Raw genomic sequence first — 21,909 nt, forward strand, 5'->3', positions numbered from 1 at the left:
TCAATCAGTTTGTGAACTTTATTGTTATTGTGTTGTTCCCAAGTCTTTTTTTGGTTCTACAGAAAAAAAAATTCTACATTGTACATAATTCTTTTTTATTTTATATGCTGTAATTAGCTATTTATTTACATTAAAATACATAATTAAACACTCGGGATGAAGTGCTCGTCTATCCTGGAGGCCATTGCATCTGTCGCCCTCCAAGAACATGAAGGTGCAGATGATACACAGACTGAGCCCCATGTTTTCCATCATTTATGACTGTAAAAAATAAAAATAATTTACCTTTATAAAAATAACCACAGAAAAAAAACATTAAAATATTTCTCAATACATACTGTAAGAATTACATACATAACTGTAAGAATAATAAGCTCAATACTTCAAACATACCCAATCTGTATCCCTCACTTAATCCTTCTTTCTTTGCAAGATTTTTTGCTACTACTAAGAGATGTCCAAGTAGCTGAAAGAAAAAAATATATATTAAGGCACTGATGTCTTCAAAGTGCATCATGTAAAATATTATGAAAATAGAGCAGAGAGAGACAAACCTGTGTCTCGTCATCATGAGCCTCACTTATCCTTGGAATAGGAGTTTTGGGAATAACCAGGAAATGCACAGGGGCCTGGGGACTGATGTCCCGAAATGCTAAACACTGAAAGAGATGTTACTGTATAGTAGTGCACTGTCAGGGGATCAAGTTCAAAAGAAGATGAAATAACAACATACTTGATCAAAGTTATGTGGCATTTTGAATGAAAATAGTAAAAAGTATATGAAAATGTGTTTAAATCATTATCAGGGTTCAAATGTGCAGTTATGTGCCTTTATACAGTTATGGTGAACTTCTCTTTCCAAACAAGAAATGTACCAACATTTTAGAGAATTAAAATAAGCTAATTAATCAGGAAAAGAACACTAAAATCCCAAATAGTAAAACTGGAATTTAAAAAATTATGCTCCCTTTAGGGTGGCACAGTGGTGTCTCTGGTAAGATCCCAATCCCAGAGGTCAGTCTGGAATTTGGTATATCCTGTCATGTGGGTCTTCTCTTACCTACACCTGTGTGTGCATATGTGTGGTTGTGCATTATGCCTACAAGAGACTGGTATTTCTTCCAAAATAGTTTACCAGAATCACACCCTGCTCTACATCCATAATATCTGTGTATGGTGGTGAATCCATTAACAAATCTCTGAGCATTACATACTGAAAATGTATAATGAGAAACATAAAAAGAGAGAACTATGGTGTTTGTAGAATTATATATCATGGGCTGTATATTTCCTACTTTTCCAAGGACATTTAACGTGAATTGGTTTTTCAAACCCCTGCTGTGAATGTGGCATAATTTTAAAGGGGGTTGAGAGGCACGTCTTTCCTGGCTTGGGGAGAGTGTTGCATTGTGGGGTGTGGCAGCCAACTTGGTAGCTACAGTATAATAAACAAGAAGTTGTGAGAAATTTGTGCGAAACAAACACTAGCGCAAACACTTAAATGGAAAGAAAACACAAGAACATGATTTATTGTGGCAAGTTGCCAAAGGCAGCAAGGGATGAGTATTTACAAGACGCAACTAGGGTTAGTGTAAATGGGTTGAGATTCTGGACAAAGAATGGACTGGGGATCCTGAACATGCCATCTGCTAAACATGCCATTTTTTCTTATCTTGATACACTATGATTTTTTTCCCTCTTTTTCCATTTAATTAGTTTGTTTTCTTTTTGTTTTATCAATTATTTTTATTTATTTACATATTTTTGTTAAGATGGCTTATTTTGTCCTATCTTCTATATTTCTTTTTTGTGCTGTTAACTGTGTTGATTATATAGTTCACTCAGGTCTCTCTTTTTTGTAATTGTTATTCGTCATTATGAAACAATTAAATGAATAAACAAACAAACATTTGTGTTCACTTTAGCCTGTTGACCTTTAAAACCTGTGTATTTATTGTATTTATGTAGTTCACGTGTATATGACTGCTGAACTAATATTACTTATGAATGACATTATAACAGCTCTGACGGTTTGTTTTAAAATGTTCATAAAAAAACAAAGGTTACCCGGTTATCTTCGTAAATTATGTCTGCAGGAATTGTTTTGTCAATAATTTTGGAGAATATTGTAGGACCAGGACTTCCATATTTCTTGCTGGCTTCCTCCGCCAGGTGAACTTCATCATTGTGTGAAGACAAGCGAAGATTCTGAGACAAACACAACACACAAAGTTCAAACAAACAGATAAACAGCACTTTAAAAGCGTCTGACATAACAAGCTAACTTTGCTAACAGCCTCAGAGTCTCAATTTGCCAACTTCCTATAAAAAACGGAAAGGAACCGCGCTTAATCCCGGAAATTACAAGATTAACTATTCAATGTATAAACACCTGGACTGTTATAGCACGCCAAGGTATATTAAACACATAAGGCAGCCAGAAGCCTCGTCTCTGTGTAACCCTGCGCAGAAACATGTTTCACCCCGAGTCGCAAAGCACACTACACGCATGCGCAGTTGCACAACGTCCCGTGGCTGCAAGGCAATAAAAGTGCCAAAACAACCTAGACTTTTCTTTGAATATTGTACATACGTCATTAAAAGAAGGGGATATTTAGTTAAAGAAAAAATACCAGATACTAGTTATGGAAAGGTTAATATTATGAAGCTTCATTCAAGGGCTTATTGTACTGCCATGTAGTGGATATATTTTATGTAACGTTAAAGTTTAAATCATAACTTCGTAAGCAGCACAATTAATTTGGACATGCAGGTATTGCAATGTTGCATTTATCATTGACAGTGTGTATATTGTTTTAAAATACGCTGTTCAAGGAAATGTTTATGCACATAATCACCATCTCTGAATATTTAAAAATAAACTGGAGATCTAAAATAGAAAGGAAATGTAAGGAACAAATAGCGAAGACTTTTTCTTTGTTTCTTTCTTTCTTTCTTTCCATCTTTTGTAATTATGAACACGACCATATACAACTAACAAGCCACTGTTTGGAATATTTGATTTTTAGACAGTGTTAATGATTCAATACACACAGCAATGATTAAAATACACAATAAAAAGGCAAGAAATAGAGATATTTAAAAACCTAGATACAATAACACTAGTTTATGAGATAAATTGAGGTCATTACTATAAACCGTCTTCATATATTGTATAAAAATTAAATGTAAAATTCATTGTGAAATTAAAAATAGGAATTTTGATTTGGTTATTTAAAAACAAAAATCTCCTATGTAATGAATCAGTCACGTGATTCCGACAGCCCTGTGTGTCACGGTCACGTGATTCTCAGTAACCCGACAGTATAGTAGAGTATAACAATTGAGTGCTTCAACTTCAAACAAGTTTTTATGTAGAGAGGTGCACTGTCATGTTGATCAGGATCCCTTTAGATGCAGGGAAAACGTAGAGAAACTTTGACCTACCATTCCACAAGTAAAAAAAGATGAGGAATAAATCATTTCTGTGGCTGCAGAATGTATATAGGTTCACAATATCCACATGATTTTTTTCACTGTATGTTTTGTATCAATTATTAAAGCCCAATAACATTTTCACATACAGTACTGTACAGTACATTCCGCAGCATTCCGAGTCCGTTTAATGTTCAACGTGCTACACTCCAGGCCAGGCGGTGGCAGTAAGGCACCAAGTGTAGCTTTACAAATCACCGTTAAAACTAGATGAAGAAGAGTTACTGCGCTGCATTGGTGAAAAACATGGCGGCGCGCAGTAGATCGCCCTTGCAGTTATTTTTATCAGCTCAGACATCGCGTGTGATCTGCAGCAGAAATGTGCAAGTTAAAAGTGCAGAAGCGACGCCAGTATATCCACCGATTTTACCATCTCGCACAGCTAAGAGTAAATCTGCCAAAAGGAGAGTGTTACTGGAGTGCTTTGACCGGCTGCGCACAGTCGAGCCTCAGGAAAAGATCCGTGCTCTTACCCGCATCCAGCGCATGAAATATGTGATTTGTCCTCAGACCCCGGCTGTCGGAGCGGATAAATGGTACCAGCATTTCACCAAGACGGCGTTTCTTCCGGGTCTCCCGGATGAGCTGAGCTCTCCTACTGACCTGGAGGAGGCTGTGGGGTCTGAGCTGCGCTCCATAGTGTGTGACGCTCTCCTGCAGGAGCACTGGCACATGAAAAAAGGCAGGGCATTCATTCAGAAAGAGTACAAACAGTTTGCTACCCCATTTCTGAAGAATGCTGTGACTGGGCTTGTTGCCTCATTGGCCAGGACAAATCCTGTTCTCCAGCTGTCTAGCTTAGGTGAGTCTCCTGATCTCCATTCACAAGCATTCATCAAGTAATATTGTTGTTAGGGGTCACCACAGCAGAAAATCTGATATGATGCACACAACATGGCACATGTTTTACTCCAGATGCCCTTCCTGTTGCAGCCTTTCAATTTTCCCGGGTTTGCATCCACTGGCTATGTAACATTTTTTTTTTTAATGGATTTGCAGATCTGTCTCCTCATGTTAACTTCTACTGGGTGAATGGAGAGAGGACTATTCCACGAGGACATCGGAGTGGCAGAGTCGAGCCACAGAGGTTCCAGATTGATGACCGACCTCACAGTCAGATACGCGTCAGAAAGCAGCTACCTGAGGTATGTCTTTTTTCAGGTATTTCCTCCACATAAACTTAACACTTCAGTGTAAAATTGTAAATCTGACCTGCACTGTAGAACCAGTTGCATCGTAAATATTGATTCAGTGAATGTCCTTCTGTAGTTCGTGCCACTCGAGACAGAGGTAGCTGCTGAAGTGCCAGTAATTCAGTTTGCTCCTGATTGCCTTCCTTTGTTCCGAAGACAGTATGATAATAACATCTCCACAGGTTTGTATGTCTTCTGTAAACATATCGTATAACACACAGTGGGGTCCAAACATCTTTGGACTGCAAGTGAAAAATGCTTCTCTCTTTACAAGAAGAAATTAGGCATGTACAGATTAGTTAACGATCACTCACAATTTTGTGAATACTGTATTTAGATAGGGTTCTAGATTTTCAGTGGGCTCTTGGATTTTTAGACTCCACTACACACAGTATATAAGATGCTGGAATAAGGGAATTCTAAAGTTAATTTGTGTCAGTGTTTTATAGAACAGTCTTTTTCTCCATAGGTGCTAAACTGCAAGACCCGTGCTGCTACGGTCACACACAGTTCCATGTGGTCCCTGATAGGTTCCACAGGGACAGACAAATTGCTAAAAATCTTTCTGAAAATACTGAAGTGTTTTTACGGGCCAACGCTATCGCAAGCCTCTTTGCATGGACGGGAGCACAAGCCATGTATCAGGGTAAGTTAAAATAGCACTTGTACTTCTTATTATACAGGTTTTATTTTAAAAGGTAGTACACACAATGTGATGATTTTAATTATTATGTAAGTATAAATTACTCTATTGATCATAAATCATTTAAGGTAAATGAAATAAGAGTCTCAAACCCAGTAAAGGACCTAAGGTGTGAATTTCCATAGAGTAATATTTTGATTATGGTACGATTTTTAAAAAATACTCTGCCCTGCCAAAAGAAAGTTGGACACTATAATCTTTAGGTTAACTGCCTTTATCTTTATGGTGTTCAACTGGGTTGGATTTCATGAGTGAAAATGGTTCTTCATGCTCCCAGAACCACTTTTTTACAATTTGAGTCATGGAATATGCCTGCGCTAGAAAAATAGGAAAAAAAATGTATTTAAAATTGCCACTTAACAGTGCTAAGCCTAGTCCTGAACAACTGAAGCAACTAAAGTGCATGATGCTACCCATGCTATCACTCTACACACTATTACAACCCATTACTCTGGAATAGTCATTTTCATGGTGAAATGATGTTCTTTCCACTTCCGGATTATGGCCCAACAGTGCTCATTGAAACAGCATTTGAGTTTTGAAATTCTCCTTTAACCGATCCCATACGTCAGTATGTTTTGCAACAATAAGGTTGTGAATGTCTTGAGAGAGCTCTTTGCTTTTTCCTATTATAAAATGTTTCTTGCGTAACATCTTAGTAATGTAAACCTTTTAACAGGCCAACAGGTGGAACAGAACCAGCTGATATTAATTTGGCCAAAAAAAAAAAAACCTGATAATTGGCAGGATTGCTTTTTAATTCCTGATTGATTTCAGTTGGGGTCTTGGACTTCCATGACTTTTTGCGCCTCCCTTTCTTCTATGGACTGCAAGGGTTGTTACCAACATCTGGTGAAAATTTTGTGTTAACACCTTTAGAAATATATTTACTGAGAAAAATGGTGACGTGGTCCATCTTTATTTAAACTAATTCTATCTACTTATTTCATTCTGCTTTTCTCTCTAGGCTTCTGGAGTGAACAGGACTTGAACAGACCGTTTGTTTCCCAGGCTGTGATCACAGATGGGCAGTACTTCTCTTTCTATTGCTATCAGCTTAACACATTGGCCTTAAGTTCATTCTCTGTTCCCGACAACCCACGCAAGAACCTGTGCTGGGGCACTGAAAGCTTGCGCCTGTATGACAAAGTCACTAATGGAGATGTGGTTGGCTGGAATGATGATGTATTTAAGCTCCTTGTAAAATTTCTGCTGAACAAGGCATAAGTTAAATCAAGAGCACTTGAGGATAAAATAAAATGTAATATAATATTATGCCACTGGGTATTGCAGTTGTTATATGAAATCAAATATGTCTGGTTTAAATGTTCATATTAAAGGAATCAAATACCAATCTAATGTGGATTTAGGATTATTACATATATTGCAGAGCCTATTTATCAAGGTTGTCACTTTTTTTGCTCTATTGCACATATAAATGAAAATAAGACAGCATTTTATCTTATGAATTTATTATTCAAGTGATCATCATCATTTAATACCATTACACAAAACAACAACTTCTTATATTACCCTGCAAGCCATATAAGACTGGTAGTTTTGCTGTATATTATTGCATTAGGGATGTTGAAAGTTTTAGAGGCACACACCTGTGATAGTTTAAAGGCATTATAAACACGTTATACAGTGCTATGATGCTTTCACATGCTTGAAAACGTGCGAAACATGAAAACAGCAACCATATGCTACTAAAGCAATGAAGTCAATGAAATTAAAACATACATTAAAACATTATGGTCATGGACACCAATGTCACCAGCTTTTCATTTTTATACAGGATATGAAGTCTGATACAGTATAAGATTTTAATATTTGTTTCTTTAAGCTTTAATTTGTTTACACAGAAAGCTAGACAGGTTTTATTGTTTCTATCCAATAACTCAAATCCATAAAATAATAATAAAAATAAAATAAGCTTTACTTTTTTTTCCCCACACAATCTTTGATCCTGTGGCCTTTTTCTAGAATAATACACTCACAATAAGCATCACATTAGACAGAGCATTAGGACAAACATTTAAATCTGTTTGTTTATTATTTATATAACATTTAATATTGCTTCACAATACAAATATTGTAATATTTTACAATATTTTTTTTGTTAGATAAAATTATGAGCACTGTTCTAAATGTAGCACCCAAATGTTTTTCAGAGGATGATATGTGAATTTTATATATATGTCCTTTTATTGTTCTTATAACAATATACTGCTAAAGGGATATGTAAAATGCTGAATGTTTTAAATTATTTTAAACAGCAAGTTTACTAATGAGTGGAACTGCTGCTGTATTAGTGCTCCACTTTTCTTTGTCTGGTCGTAGTCTCTCCGTCCTTCATGGTATTTTCCTCCCGTGTCCTATAACAAACAAGCAATATAACTTTATTATAGAACGTTTATCACACACATGCACACATACACCAACATCTAAACCCCAAACAATGTATTACACAAACCTGCATACTATGGATTAAAATGTTATCCTATACAGAATCTTAAAATAGCATTCTGGCAGCCACTAAATATTCTGTGTTTCCAGTTTTCAAAATTATAGCTCTATTTTACCCAACCATCAGAGGTAATGAGAATGTCACACATAGTGAGACATTCAGCAAATTCCTAAAGTGACCATATGATGTAGTATTCAATATTGATATTGTTTTCTGTCTAATAACTTGTGAGTCTGGGGCTACAACAAGTTGTATTCCACATTTGGCTATAGACACGCATCATCCTTTAACATGTAATTACAATCTGTTCACAGCTGGGGGAGTGTATTTTGTGGCTACATCCATGAGGTTGCTTGCTAGCCTTGAGGTTATTTGCCTGGAAAAGATGCTAGGCTTGTAAATAGTATTTAAAGAAATTTCAGAAATGGGAGAGGTCACTAAAACCTATATACCACAGACAAAGACGCATCTCGGTTGAAGGAGCATGGTGCAGTTCTTACGGGATCCACATGGTAGTGGTGACTCATAAGCAAGACCTACATCACGCAGTAGCTGGGAAGCAGTGTGTTGCCACAGAGGTGCTTTATGTGCTTTATGAGCTGGAACACAGGACAGTCTATCTAGTCATCGAATTCTTTATACCAGTTTTGAGACACAATTACATACTGGTCTATTTAGTCATCATCATGATGGACAGAGGGGAATACTTGTGAACCTATTCTTTGATGTCAAAACTGATAACTTTGATTCTCTCTTGTGGAGTTAAACACTCTGCAAGTCAAGGTTTCGAGCTCACACTATTTAGACCACACAGTCCTACTTGTGACTACTGCTCCCGCTAGTGGACAGGTTGCCTTGGCAGCACCTGAATAGGTCTGTTGTCCCAAATATAGATGGAATGATGTGGCACCTTAAACCAGGTTTCCTGTCTGTGGCTTCGGGAACACAGGAAAATTTTTCAAGAAACAGCCCTATGATAAGGGTATTTATATCAAATACTATTCTATAAGAAAAAGAATTATAGAAAAAAAGTGTTTAATTTGCTGCTTGCTTTACCTTTACAGTTTAACAATGATCTCTGTGCTGCAATATCCTGTTTTGTTTATTAGCCTTTATCCCAAGATGAAAATATTGATAAAATTATTAAAATTTAAACATTTTGACATTTATATTTTACTTTGGAAAAACACAATTCACAAAAAAAAAACTTAATTAATTAAAACTATTGCAGAACGTACGTGCTTTTAATGCAAATACAGTATAACCTAAATAAAAATAGAGAGAACCTGAAAGCTATTATTATAATAGACTGGCCTACAGAAAGTCATATGCATAGATATACTTACGGTGCATTTTCATACAATCCGTTCTCTGTAAAGTTAAAGCAAGATAGTAGCGTTTAATTTAAAAAAGTAAAAGTACATGCAGTATTTGTTCAGACATTCAGACGTTCGCTGTGAATTGAACACACACTGTCACTGCCTACCTGTGCTTCCAGCGTGGCTTTTACGTTTGCTGCTGTATTTCTCATAGAGCAAGATGAGAGTAACAAGGACGACGACTTCGATAGCTATGGCTATGAACGGCTTGAGCGGCTCTGTGAAGGACAGAACTTTGAGCTCCACATGTGACTCGGTGGGTTTGATATCGAAAACTGCGCTGCATGTGTAGTTTCCTGAGTCTTCCTCAGTCAACTTCATAGCAGTGAGTTTGGTGGTATTTTTGTCTATGAAGATCTTGTAGTGTGTGGGGTCAGCGGTGGCATTGATAAGCTCCTGAGTAATGGTTACACATACATACATTATGGTTTGTCTGTGATTGTCTCAACATATAATACACACTTTATGACAAATAATAGGCAATGACATTTTAACTACAATTCATAATTGTGTATTAAAAAATAATAATAATAATTTATTATCCACACATCCTGGATTAAAACCTTTTCCATTTGCCATTACAGTACTAAAAATTTGCTTAAAATTGTTCAGTGAAAAAGATGTCCCCAGCAGTCAAATAGCTTAAGACCCAACCTCCAATCTTCCCAGATCCTAATCCGATCAAGCACCCATGGGATGTGCTGGATAAACAAGTCCGATCAACTGAGGCCCCACCCTGCAACCAACAGTACCCAAAGGATCTGGTGCCAGACACCACAACACACAACCAGAGGCCCCACTATATTTGCTTATATTTCCTTACAGTTGTTAGGGATAATTCCTGTAAATGTTCAGCTCTTTACCTTTTCAGTGCCATTGGTTTTGTACCATACCCAGGTGTTCGGAATGGGCTTCATGTGACACTCCAAGACAACTGAATCTCCAACATAGCTCACTATGGGCCTGTCTCGCTTGTCTTTAATTGCTGGTACTGCTCAAAAGAAACACAGTTCAAAATATATTTTTGGTTTTATTCAATGAACACAACATTTATGCACGCTGTAATATTTAAGTTGGTGTTACCGGTTAAGACAGTATTAACAGCAAAATATGTGTTATCTTTAATCAGTACTAAATTAAAAGTAAACCGGATGTACTAAAACATGAAGTTCGTCAACATACCTTTTAAAGTAAATGTAACTTGTTCCTCTATTTCCAAATATGTAAAAACACATGAGTAATTTCCTAGATCAATGGCCTGGATATTAAAGCTGGAAAAAAGTTAAATAGTTTAAAATATTAAACTGACATTGATCATTTTATATATACGATAGTTAAGTGTAATCTAAACAGTGTATAACCTTTCCTAAAGAACGCTGTCTGATAGGAAAAGTGAAAAATACCTTTGTATGCACCAAAAGTTAAAATACACTGTTTCAGATTATTTAAAGGTTAAAATCATGACATGCTGATTTTACATTTACTCGGAGAAGGTTATAAGAATAGTGCAATGACAATATACAGTCATACAGTAATAAGAATTGAACACATCACTAATTTTCTCAGTAAATATATTTCTAAAGTTGCTCTTGACATGATGCCTCCAGTGATTTTGGCCCATTCTTCCACACAGCAGTCTTTAAAACTTGGCTGTTGGTCTGGGATCCTGGACATGCTGAAAATATCCGTCCATTTTTATCATCCTGATAGATGGAAGCAGATTTTTTTCAAAAATGTCTCATTTTTCCATCTATCCTTCCTTTAATTATATGATGTTTGCCAGTACCATATAATGAGAAACAGCCCCACACCATGATGTTTCCACTTCCAAACTTCACTGTTGGTGTGGTGTTTTGGGGGTGATGCAGTGCCATTTGTCCTCCAAAGAGGTATGTATTATGGCCTCCAAAGAGTTAAATTTTGGTCTTACATGACCAGACTATATTCTCCCAGTATTTCACAGGGTTGTCCAAATGTTGTGCAGCAAACTTTAAATGAACTTCAACATGCTTTTTTTTCCCAGCAATGGCGTCTTGCATGGTGAGCGTGCATACAAGCCATTGCAGTTAAATGCATTACTTATTGGTTTCTTTGAAGCATTTTGTCTGCCAACTCCAGGTGTTTCTGAAGCTCTCAAGTGGTCTTCGGCTCTTGGACAACTTCTGGATAATTATTTTCACTCCTCCGTCAGAAATCTTGTAAGAAGCACCTGGTTTTGGCCAGTTCATGGCGAAATGATGTTGTTTCCACTTCTGGATTATGGCCCAACAATGCTCACTGAAACTTAAAAAATTTTTGTAATCCTTCTTAAACCGATTTCATCAGTACTGTATGTTTTGCAACAATAAGGTTGCGAAGATCTTGAGAGAGCTATTTGCTTTTCCCCATCACAAGATGTTTCCTGTGTGACAGCTCGGTACTAAGAGTAATTTTTATAGGCCATCAGTTTGGACTGAAACAGCTGATATTAATTTGCACTGATAAGAGGCAGGATTGCTTTCTAATTCCTCATTGATTTCAGTTGGAGTTTTGGTTTTCCATGTCTTTTTGCACCTCCCTTTGTAAATGTGTTCAATACTTTTTCTAGGTGTCATTTTACATTATTACACATAACTTAATTTATGGACATCTATGGTTTATTTCCTTGCACATGTAAAATACGTGAGTTGTTACCAACATCTGATTTCATGTCAATAACAATTATAGAAAAAATATTTAAGGAAAAAAATGGTAACATATCAATACTTATTTGACACGCTGTACTGTTTTTTTGTTGATTTATACATTTTCAATCATCATGTCTTTGCCTAAATTACTATTCCAATTAAGTAAACACAGTCCTCAAAACTTTACATGAGTGTATAACAATGTGACTACAGTATTTAATACAGTAAATGATCCATAAGCCTTCAGCAGACAGATTTGGCTTCCTTGGATCTACATTAATTAGTAAATAATTAATAGTAGGAAATAAGAAAAAACCGAGCATTTCAAAAATTAATTTAAATTATACATACATATTTTTAAGGATATACGGTTCATTGTTCTTGTAAAAGGTTTGTGTGGAGTTTTCTATTTTTTTGCCATTTTTTCTCCAAAAGCCTGTTATGTTTGAGCTTTTACTTGGAACATCAGTCAGGCTACACAAAAGCTCTATGCTTTGAGGTTTCAGGATTTCAAGGTGTTCCTTGATCTCATGACTTTGACCTGTGTGTTGAAAGATTACAGACTTATGAGCAATATATGCCTCAAGGGAGTAACAACATTGAATTAAGAAATATTTAATACCATTTTACTATTTATATATGTATATATGTGTATATATCACCTAAAGGATTATTAGGAACACCTGTTCAATTTCTCATTAATGCAATTATCTAATCAGTTAATCACATGGCAGTTGCTTCAATGCATTTAGGGGTGTGGTCCAGGTCAAGACAATCTCCTGAACTCCAAACTGAATGTCAGAATGGGAAAGAAAGGTGATTTAAGCAATTTTGAGCGTGGCATGGTTGTTGGTGCCAGACGGGCCAGTCTGAGTATTTCACAACCTGCTGAGTTACTGGGATTTTCACGCATAACCGTTTCTAGGGTTTACAAAGAATGGTGTGAAAAGGAAAAAACATCCAGTATGCTGCAGTCCTGTGGGCGAAAATGCCTTGTTGATGCTAAAGGTCTGACTGATTCAAGCTGATAGAAAAGCAACTTTGACTGAAATAACCACTCGAGGTATGCAGCAAAGCATTTGTGAAGCCACAACACGCACAACCTTAAGGCGGATGGGCTACAACAGCAGAAGACCCCACAGGGTATTACTCATCTCCACTACAAATAGGAAAAAGAGGCTACAATTTGCACGAGCTCACCAAAATCGGACAGTTGACTGAAAAAATGTTGCCTGGTCTGATGAGTCTCGATTTCTGTTGAGACATTCAAATGTACTGAAATGGCCCCCACAGTCACCAGATCTCAACCCAATAGAGCATCTTTGGGATGTGGTGGAACGGGAGCTTCATGCCCTGGATGTGTATCCCACAAATCTCCATCAACTGCAAGATGCTATCCTATCAATATGGGCCAACATTTCTAAAGAATGCTTTCAGCACCATGTTGAATGTAGAAAAGCCATGTAGAATTAAGGCAGTTCTGAAGGCGAAAGGGGGTCAAACACCGTATTAGTATGGTGTTCCTAAAAATCTTTTAGGTGAGTGTATATATATATATATATATATATATATATATATATATATATATATATATATATATGTATGTATGTGTGTGTGTATATATATATATATATGTATATATAAAGTCTGAAAGTTATAAAAGAATCTAAACAGGATAATTTAATATGAAAAATCCTGTTTACCTTTATATGCTATAGTCTTGTTTATCCCTGGAGAAAAGGTGGTCTCTTTATTAAAAACACAAAATGACATTTTGATTAAAGGCAAGATTACCTAAAAATTAGGCATTCTTTTCATTGTAGTTCACATTTCAACATAAGTTGCATATTATTTAATTAAACCAATTAATTATGTATTAGGGCAAATGTATTTGCATTTAAGAAAAAATATATAATATTTTATCCATTCACACAAACATACTGTACACACATACACACACACACTTTTAACCTTTTGAATTTAGAAGGTCAACGCATCAAATACTAAACCTTCTTCAGTTTTAATGTAGACAAAATAAATGATATACATATATACTTTACCTGTGTTCACGCCATGCCAGTAGAGCAAAACAAGAAGCAAATGTATTGCATTCACACTACAGCTTCCCCTGTACATCCTCTGTGACTGTATAAGGAGAGCCATTTTCTGTTCGTTCTTGTCTCATGCAGGGCCTCTGGGTCTATAGCACTTCCGTAGAAACGCACACGGATATACTGTACACACACACACTGCACCTCGCTCACGCTCCTCCCCTTCTCTCTTTCTCTCTCTCTCTCTCTCTCTCTCTCTCTCTCTCTGCAGCCATGGTGACTCGGCAGCAGTAGGATCTGCTTCTTTTAAATAAATCATGAAGATAAAGGTAGCCAGCCACAGCCCAGCTTGTATCAAATTATCCTGCAGCAATCCCACATCACGTAGCCTACTGCTGAGCAAAGGAGTGTGTTGTGGGAAGGTCTTTGGGGAATAATGGCACATAATTAAATGTATATTTCTGTGGATTACAGTTTATACTGTGCTCCATTATGACTGCAGAACATGTTCAGAAATTATCTAAAATTAATAAATGATCAAAGTATACAGCTTTGGCATCAGAAGATGATAAACCTCAGTAGACAGATAAATGATGATTAGGATAAATGTTGAGCTTATAAAATATAATTAAATATAAAAATATAAATTATTATTTAAATGATGGCATGGAAGTGTGGTAAAATTCTGAAAACATTATAAAGACAAGTAATTCATACAGTGGGTAAGAGCAAAGTAACAAAGGTTTTATTTTAAACTTCTGCTGAAGGACCAGTCTCATACAGCAAACAATTGTCGCATAGAGAAAGGGCATCTCTTTCTCCCAGCTGTCCCATTTTATACACAAACATCTCTGCTAACATTATCAACGCCCTGAAGTTCCTACATTTAAACTCACAACTCTTTACTCTTTATTAACTACAATCAGTTTGTTTCTGTTCTATTCTTGGGCTTGTCTTTCTATGTTCCATTAGACAGGTTTAATGCTTCTATAGTCTACGTGGCACACTTACTACAAAGATCAGAATTAATACATAATGAAAACATTTTTTTTATTACAATTTCCCCCTTTTGTCATTTTATGACAACTTTTATACATTTATTACATTTCATAAATACATTTTATTACACATTTCAAAACTATATATATTTACAAATAATGTTGCATATGACGTACATTCATCAGATATCGTCTGTCCAACTAATACTCTAATACTGCACAGAGAAGACATAACCAAAATACAAAAGCATTAAAAAAAGTGCATCATGCTCAAACTGCTTACATGCCTCATAACCTTTTGAGAATTTAAATAGGACCTTTCATCTCTGTGATAATTTAAGTCATTATTATAATAATTGTCACCTGGTGTTTTAGGCCAGTCTGTCCAAAGCCTCCCCATGACGGGGGAGGTGTTTGCAAAGCCTTCTTCATGTGGTTTAATATATGTATTTTTACTATATGTGGTTCTATACTACATTTAGGTGACCTACCTTTTAAACAATTGGTTATGTGAACTGAGTGGTTCCCACTTTTTCCTTTTACAACACAAGTGTCCACTTTTTCCCAAGGGACCAATTCGGTGGAGTGTCTCCATATTTCTTAACAGGCAGTGGGGTGCAATAACTTCCTGGGGCATCAAAACGTAAGTTTTTGGTATAATTACACTCAAGGACTGCTGAGTTTGGTCTCCCTGTTTGTTTGTAGTATGCCAGTATCTGCAGGACGGCCATGGTGGTTATCGGTATTGATAGTGGACTTTAGTACTAAGCGGGAAAGGAACTACCAGACCCCCGTTACAACGAGAGCCCAGTGGCGAGAGTGAACAACTTCAAATACTTCGGTGTTCACATCACACAGGACCTGTCATGATCCTGTCACATCAACACCGTGGTGTAAAAGGCCCTACAGCGTTTCTATCACCTCAGGCGTTTAAGAGACTTTAGACTGCCCTCCAAGGTGCTCAGAAACTTTTACTCCTGCACCATAGAGAGCATCCTGACGGGAAACATTACAACCTGGTTCAGGAACAGCACCATGCAGGACAGATGATCCCTACAGAGGGTGGTGCGATCAGCTGAGCGCATCACCTGCATCGAGCTCCCTGACCTGCACTCGATCTACAGCAAGCGGTGCTGGACCAAGGCCAGGAAGATCATGAAGGACTTCAGCCACCCCAGCAATAAATAATAAATAAAAATAATAAGTGTTGTCCTATCAATTTCACATGATTTGGCTAAATCAGAGCAGAGAGTGTAGCTCTATAAACTTTATAATTCATCCTGTTACTTTGATCAGCAGTCAGGTCATCAATAAACACCAGTTGGCAGCCATACACACTTATGACATAACACTCCCTAAACCAGGTTTGACACGTGGTCTGCTTTGGATTCCTTTCTTTATCCATATTATTCTCTTCCCATGATTCTGGTACAAGTTATTCTTGGTTTCATCAGTCCAAAGTATGAAGTACAGTATGTTAATTTATGCATACTTTTCATATTATTATTTTCATTATTATTATGATGGTCACATGATGATCTTATAAATATTGCACAGTCATGATTTCTATATATTTATTAAAACATAATAATGAAACGAATGGCTAAAAATGCTCTGGGGTTTAAGGGCTAGGGTGCTCTAATAAACATTTACACGAACGAGTTTTTAGCACTTTTTTTATACACTTCATCTTACTCTTCACATACGGGTAGATGGAGGGGAGGGTTAATGTGAAATAATTTAAGAATTATTTTATTTTATTTTATTTAAGAAAATAAAAGAAATCAAAATATTGTGTTAAAGGTCATATATATTTGTTGTTAGTTGTGTATAGTATTTTGTGCTGCAGGTACAGTAATGCGGTCTGTTCCGCTTTACGGTTCCTGTTCCGTTTCTTTATTTTAAAAATTCTAACCACACAGTTATATTATCTTACAGTACATACAGGTTTCGCTAGCTGATCAACATGACAAACCTTTTACAATTGTGTACACCTTTATGAATTTATTACAATTATATTGGCAAATGGCCAATTTATCTTTTAAGGCCAAACCTATTTTTGATTATACATTTATGACTGAATGTTCAACATTTGCTCGTGGCCAACCCAATTAACCCTACAGTACATGTAGATTTTAATGAAGACATATTTTCCCACAAATTTTCCCACAAATGCTCTAAGCCTGTAAATGTTTAAGTGACCAGTGTGTTGCAGAAATGTTGAGCGAAAGCATCGCCATGCCTCAGTATCAAGTCAACAAAAACGACTTTACCAAGCATCATTCATCCAGTCCTTTAGGTGGCAGTAGCGCACCACCTACTTTGCCTGCCGCAAATAAAATGAAGAAGACGACCAATAAGCGGGGAAGCGGGTGGCTAAGGTGGGTTTTACGTTTTCGCGGAGAATGTGAAATTATGAGCATAATTATTATTGACAGTTAGGCGGAATGAAAGCTAAAACCACGGAGTCTGTGCTTAAAAACATGTAATATAAAGGTATATTTTAGCTAAAAATTACACATCTTACGCTTGTTCATAAATTGCAAAAGGAATTCAAATGCTACCTGTGGTATTGCATGTACTGTACATTAGCATATCTAGGTAACTAACACTAGAGTTGTTGGAATTTTATTTCTTTTATGGTAAAAATCAGTTAGCTGGTTACAGTATTATTATTAGGCACGTTCTTAAGTTAAAACATCAAGTACCCCCGTAGTGGTAAGGTAATGTTACTGCATGATCGGTTTTTGCAAACCAGTAGTTTTATGAAAGTACGGAGCCCCGGTAGTCACCTAGAGGAGGAAAAAAAAAAAAAAATCTGTGGCAACAGTTTTGTAATTTGTGCCCTCAGTTTAATAATCCGTTACCACAACTTCTTAAACTGTTCCCTCAGTTTAATTATCCGTGCACTCAGATTTTGTAATCCGTACCCACAAATTCATAATTCTGTGCGCACGCTTTTGCAATCTGTTCCCACAGGCTTGTACACAGACTCCTTTAAGAAGAACAGGAAGCTTCCCACTACGTGTTAATAAATCTTATTACATATTGTTTTATTGTGGATTATTAAGTGTAATACATCAAACTCTCTTACAGCATGCTTACAGTGATTCTCTAGATATCAATTGTAGCAGCTATAAGGTAATAAGAATGATTTGCATTAAAATACTGTGATAATTTGTGATAATCAGCACGTTACAATTATTATAATAATAATAATAATAATAACTATAGCATACAAAATAATTAATAAATGCTTAATTTATAAATAACCTATTATAGTTTTGGAAATGTGTTTTTCCGACTTTAAAAGGTAAAAGTAAATAAGTCAATTCAGCATCTTACGGTTTATATACAGTACATCATACGAATTGCTGCCCAATGACAGTCTCTGTCAACCCTTAGGCTTCCATCCACCTTGAACTTACTTTTTCCTCACCCTATAGGATAGACAGATTTGGACTAATTTTCAGGTTATTTATAAATAAAGCATTTCTGAATTAATTTATAATAAGTGTACTTAAATGTAATCTTTTATCATTATAAAATAAAAATAATTATTGTTAATATTTAATAAACCCGGATTAGTGTTTTATGACAGACTCTTGACTAACTGCTTTCTTCCTCATTTAATAATAATCTCAATAATAATAATAATAATAACAACAATAATAAGTATAATAATGTACTGATTATCACAAGATTTTAATGCAAATCATTCTTATTAAATCACAGTATTCTACCTCAAAGCTGCTAAAATTGATAGCTAGAGAATAACTGTAAGCATGCTGTAAGACAGTTCGGTGTATTACACTTAACAATCCATAATAAATTGGATAATAAGATTCATTAACACGTAGTGGGAAGCTTCCTGTTCTTCTAAAAGAAGGCTGTATACAAGCCTGTGGGAACAGATTGCAAAAGCGTGCGCACAGAATTATGAATTTGTGGGTACGGATGACAAAATCTGAGTGCACGGATAGTTAAACTGAGGGAACAGTTTAAGAACGGATTATCAAACTGAGGGCACAAATTACAAAACTGTTGCCGCAGATTTTTTTTTTTTTTTCCTCTAGGTGACTTCCAGGGCTCCGTTTGAAAGTGGTAAGTTTGAACAGTAGTCGCCAGAACATGTAACTTTAGAAACATCAGTTAAATATATTCTATAAATAAAGACCAATATGTATGTTTGCGGAAAGGTTATGTTGGTAATTATATACACTTTACTTTAACTGGGTTCTTTTCAGAAGCATGCCACCTCAGAAACCTTTAAAGAGTACAAGAATCTTAACAAACTGCAGGAGAAGGTTCCAGAGTCTCCTATACCACCACATTAGCAGTCAGATAAGCACCAGCTCACAGCTCAAGCCCACCTCTCAACCTTCAGACAGTTGGGAGTGGAGAAACTGAATGGTGTTTAGGTAAATCTTGTTTCGAATACATTTTTGTTGTTCCTTTAGGCCATCTCCACACCTAGCTGGGTATTTAAAAAAATATTTAGAGATTAAAGAGATTTTTCTAATTCTGTCCACAAGACCGACATTTTAAAAATATCTTTGTCCACATGAAAAACAAACAAAACGTCCTGTTAAGTGCTGTTTTTTTTTATTTTTTTTTTTTTTATAAATTTAGTCCTGTCCAATTCTTTTTTCCCCGATTTTCTCCCCAATCTAGTCGTGGCCAATTCCTCCCCGTCACTAGGAGGCTCCCACACCCATCAAGGCTACTACAACCACTCAGTCGGGAGGACGAAAGCTATCCCGTGTTTCCTCCGAACCACGTGACGCGAGCCGACCACATCTTTTCGAACTGCTCGCTCACGCACCGTTAGGGGCGGAGTAACACACTCGGAGGAAAGCGCTAGCCGCTCCTTCCGTGTGCGCGAGCTCACAGACGCCCCTGATTGGCTGTAGAGCCGTGATTAATGTGGGAGCACAAGTACCTCTTATCCCTCCCCCCTGAGAGAGCTCGGCCAATCAGCTCCCTCTGTGCCTCCGGCTGTGAGAGGAAAACAGCATCACCCGGGGTTCGAACCAGCGATCCCCGGATGATAGGGCGAGCGCTTAACCACTGCGCCACTCGGAGGCCCTGTTAAGTGCTGTTAAGAGCATCCCTAATCAACAGGGGGCCGATCAGAAGCCTAGATAAAAGGTTGTGCTTTGTAGAAGTCCAACAGGACTGTGTCATCAGAGTTTTGTATGTAGCAGTAGTAAAGCTGACGTCAAATTAGGGAGACTAGCACACAGACAATGACATCATTGCCACACAAGGTGATGTTACAACAAGCCAAAATCTTCATTTCCCCTGTCCACATAACACAACTAAAAACAAAGTTTTAAAAAACCTTAACTTTGGAATAGTTTTTAAAATGACTCCGCTTTTAATGACCAAAACTTTGTTTGCATGTGGATGAAAGGCCGAAACTGCAGGTAAAAATCTCTGTTTTAAAAATACACAGTTACAGTATGTGTAGACATGGCTTTAGATACTAAGCAACTCCAGGACCTGCAGTCTTTGGACAAACTTGTTGGACATCCACCAACAAGAAGACTGATGTAGTGAGAAAAAACATGCAGGCATTTACCTGTTCCTGTCCCCCCTTACATACAGCAAGCAACTAATTTTCCCCTAAAAAATTTTTCATCTCCTTTTTGACTGATTCTTTTCACTGGTAGATTGTAACAATGCTGTGGCCTTTTTTATAACTCCTGTATAACTCATATTTGGGATAAGCAGGTGTGACATAATACCTTTCTCAAGTTGTGTGACATTGTGTATCACTATCATTTAGTGTCTTGATTTGCCAGATTTTTCTGATGTCTGTTATATTGTGTGAATTACTCAATATAATTGTTTATTGTATTTTATTTTTACATACGGGCTGGATCTACAAACTATTGGTAATATTAAACTGTAATATTTTTAATATTGTTAACCTGCTGGTTTTAAAGAGGTGGACAGGTCAGTATGCACACTGGTCTCAGGTGTTGCTAGTTGTGGCTCATCACTGTACGCTGTTAATAGAGGATTTTTGATATGTTCAATAAAACTATATTTGCGCATTTGAGTTTCATGCCTCTCATTTATATCTGGCTTTAATCTCATTATGGCTCATTTGCTTCTGCTTCAAATGCAGTTCTGTTTCTTATGTACATCTCAGATTTCTTAAATGTTTCTTAAAAAAGTCTTGTGTTGTGTCTGTTTGTTTCTTCTAAGTCAGCTTTAAAAGAAATAGAAAAGACAAAGTCGAGTTTGTAATGAGAGCTCAATTCAGTCTCAATATACTCAAAGAATTTTACTATGGGCTATCTTGACTGTAGACTTTGACAATGACATGCATACCTCTTAAGAGTGTTTTTGTTGTGACTAGATGATTTAAAAGGGTTCTTCTTCACCATAGACAGAATTATGCGGTCGTCCACTATAGTTTGTCTTCCGTGGTCTTCCAGGCCTGTTGCTGAGCTTGCGAGTTAATTCCTTCATTTTAAGAATGTTGCAGACTGTTGTATTGGCCACTCCCAAAGTTTTCCTATTTCTCTGCTGTGTTTGTTTGTTTGCTTGTTTTCCAACCTAATGATGGCCTCCTTTACTTGCACCTCTTTAGACCTTATGTTGCGAGTTGAAGTGAACAGCCATCAATGCAGTTGTTACTCTCAGAACCACCTCTAGGCACACCTGTGCAACTGCTTGACAGAACCTCTTTGTTCCATTATTTATGAGCAAAATGGGTGTATGTATAAAAATTCCTAGAGCAAATAGTAATAATAATTTTTACAATATTCTTAAATAAAAGGAACATTATTTGCACATTAAAGCACACTATTTGCTAAATATACTGTTCTTACAGTATGTATAAATTTTTTTTTTTTTTATATTTACAATTTAGCATCTAGATAATTTTTTATTAGACATGGGTTTTTTTCCTATAAAGAAAGACATGTGCTTTTTTTTGCC

At 36.5% G+C, this 21,909-nt stretch overlaps 3 protein-coding genes and 1 long non-coding RNA gene across 4 annotated transcripts; 2 read left to right on the top strand and 2 right to left on the bottom strand.

Moving 5' to 3' along the window:
• hint2 (histidine triad nucleotide binding protein 2) lies at positions 1-2,521 on the bottom strand. Its single transcript, XM_053481171.1, has 5 exons — positions 2,393-2,521; positions 2,068-2,208; positions 555-659; positions 394-466; positions 1-261 (listed from the first exon to the last, which is right to left on the bottom strand). The coding sequence occupies exons 1-5, from the start codon at positions 2,474-2,476 to the stop codon at positions 170-172; spliced, it is 495 nt and encodes a 164-aa protein (XP_053337146.1). The 5' UTR covers positions 2,477-2,521; the 3' UTR covers positions 1-169.
• A 1,198-nt stretch (positions 2,522-3,719) lies between these two features.
• Positions 3,720-6,758, top strand: mrps30 (mitochondrial ribosomal protein S30). Its single transcript, XM_053481575.1, has 5 exons — positions 3,720-4,297; positions 4,495-4,640; positions 4,765-4,870; positions 5,158-5,334; positions 6,359-6,758. Exons 1-5 carry the CDS (start codon positions 3,742-3,744, stop codon positions 6,616-6,618), a joined length of 1,245 nt encoding a protein of 414 aa, XP_053337550.1. The 5' UTR covers positions 3,720-3,741; the 3' UTR covers positions 6,619-6,758.
• An 88-nt stretch (positions 6,759-6,846) lies between these two features.
• Positions 6,847-14,105, bottom strand: emb (embigin). Its single transcript, XM_053481576.1, has 8 exons — positions 13,967-14,105; positions 13,610-13,654; positions 12,258-12,447; positions 10,423-10,511; positions 10,104-10,231; positions 9,348-9,636; positions 9,208-9,232; positions 6,847-7,769 (listed from the first exon to the last, which is right to left on the bottom strand). The coding sequence occupies exons 1-8, from the start codon at positions 14,067-14,069 to the stop codon at positions 7,703-7,705; spliced, it is 936 nt and encodes a 311-aa protein (XP_053337551.1). The 5' UTR covers positions 14,070-14,105; the 3' UTR covers positions 6,847-7,702.
• A 3,155-nt stretch (positions 14,106-17,260) lies between these two features.
• LOC128509588 (uncharacterized) lies at positions 17,261-20,969 on the top strand. The gene is made up of 3 exons (XR_008356061.1): positions 17,261-17,336; positions 19,203-19,537; positions 20,041-20,969. It is a non-coding gene; the product is annotated as an uncharacterized LOC128509588 (long non-coding RNA).
• The last annotated feature ends 940 nt before the right edge of the window (positions 20,970-21,909 follow it).

This window comes from Clarias gariepinus, chromosome 21 (assembly GCF_024256425.1).
Source record: "Clarias gariepinus isolate MV-2021 ecotype Netherlands chromosome 21, CGAR_prim_01v2, whole genome shotgun sequence".
Lineage (NCBI taxonomy): Eukaryota > Metazoa > Chordata > Actinopteri > Siluriformes > Clariidae > Clarias > Clarias gariepinus.

What these genes read in the sequence shown, in the direction of transcription:
- emb (XM_053481576.1), bottom strand. Translation starts at nt 14,069, where the DNA reads ATGGCTCTCCTTATACAGTCACAGAGGATGTACAGGGGAAGCTGTAGT. An exon ending in AAACCAATGGCACTGAAAAG is followed by an intron (nt 9,637 to 10,103) that starts GTAAAGAGCTGA and finishes ACCATTACTCAG; the next exon opens with GAGCTTATCAATGCCACCGC. An exon ending in GGATTGTATGAAAATGCACC is followed by an intron (nt 7,770 to 9,207) that starts GTAAGTATATCT and finishes TGTTTGTTATAG; the next exon opens with GACACGGGAGGAAAATACCA.
- mrps30 (XM_053481575.1), top strand. Translation starts at nt 3,742, where the DNA reads ATGGCGGCGCGCAGTAGATCGCCCTTGCAGTTATTTTTATCAGCTCAG. An exon ending in TGATAATAACATCTCCACAG is followed by an intron (nt 4,871 to 5,157) that starts GTTTGTATGTCT and finishes TTTTCTCCATAG; the next exon opens with GTGCTAAACTGCAAGACCCG. An exon ending in AGCACAAGCCATGTATCAGG is followed by an intron (nt 5,335 to 6,358) that starts GTAAGTTAAAAT and finishes TTTTCTCTCTAG; the next exon opens with GCTTCTGGAGTGAACAGGAC.
- hint2 (XM_053481171.1), bottom strand. Translation starts at nt 2,476, where the DNA reads ATGTTTCTGCGCAGGGTTACACAGAGACGAGGCTTCTGGCTGCCTTAT. An exon ending in CTCATGATGACGAGACACAG is followed by an intron (nt 467 to 554) that starts GTTTGTCTCTCT and finishes TTTTTCTTTCAG; the next exon opens with CTACTTGGACATCTCTTAGT. An exon ending in AAGTGAGGGATACAGATTGG is followed by an intron (nt 262 to 393) that starts GTATGTTTGAAG and finishes TATTTTTTACAG; the next exon opens with TCATAAATGATGGAAAACAT.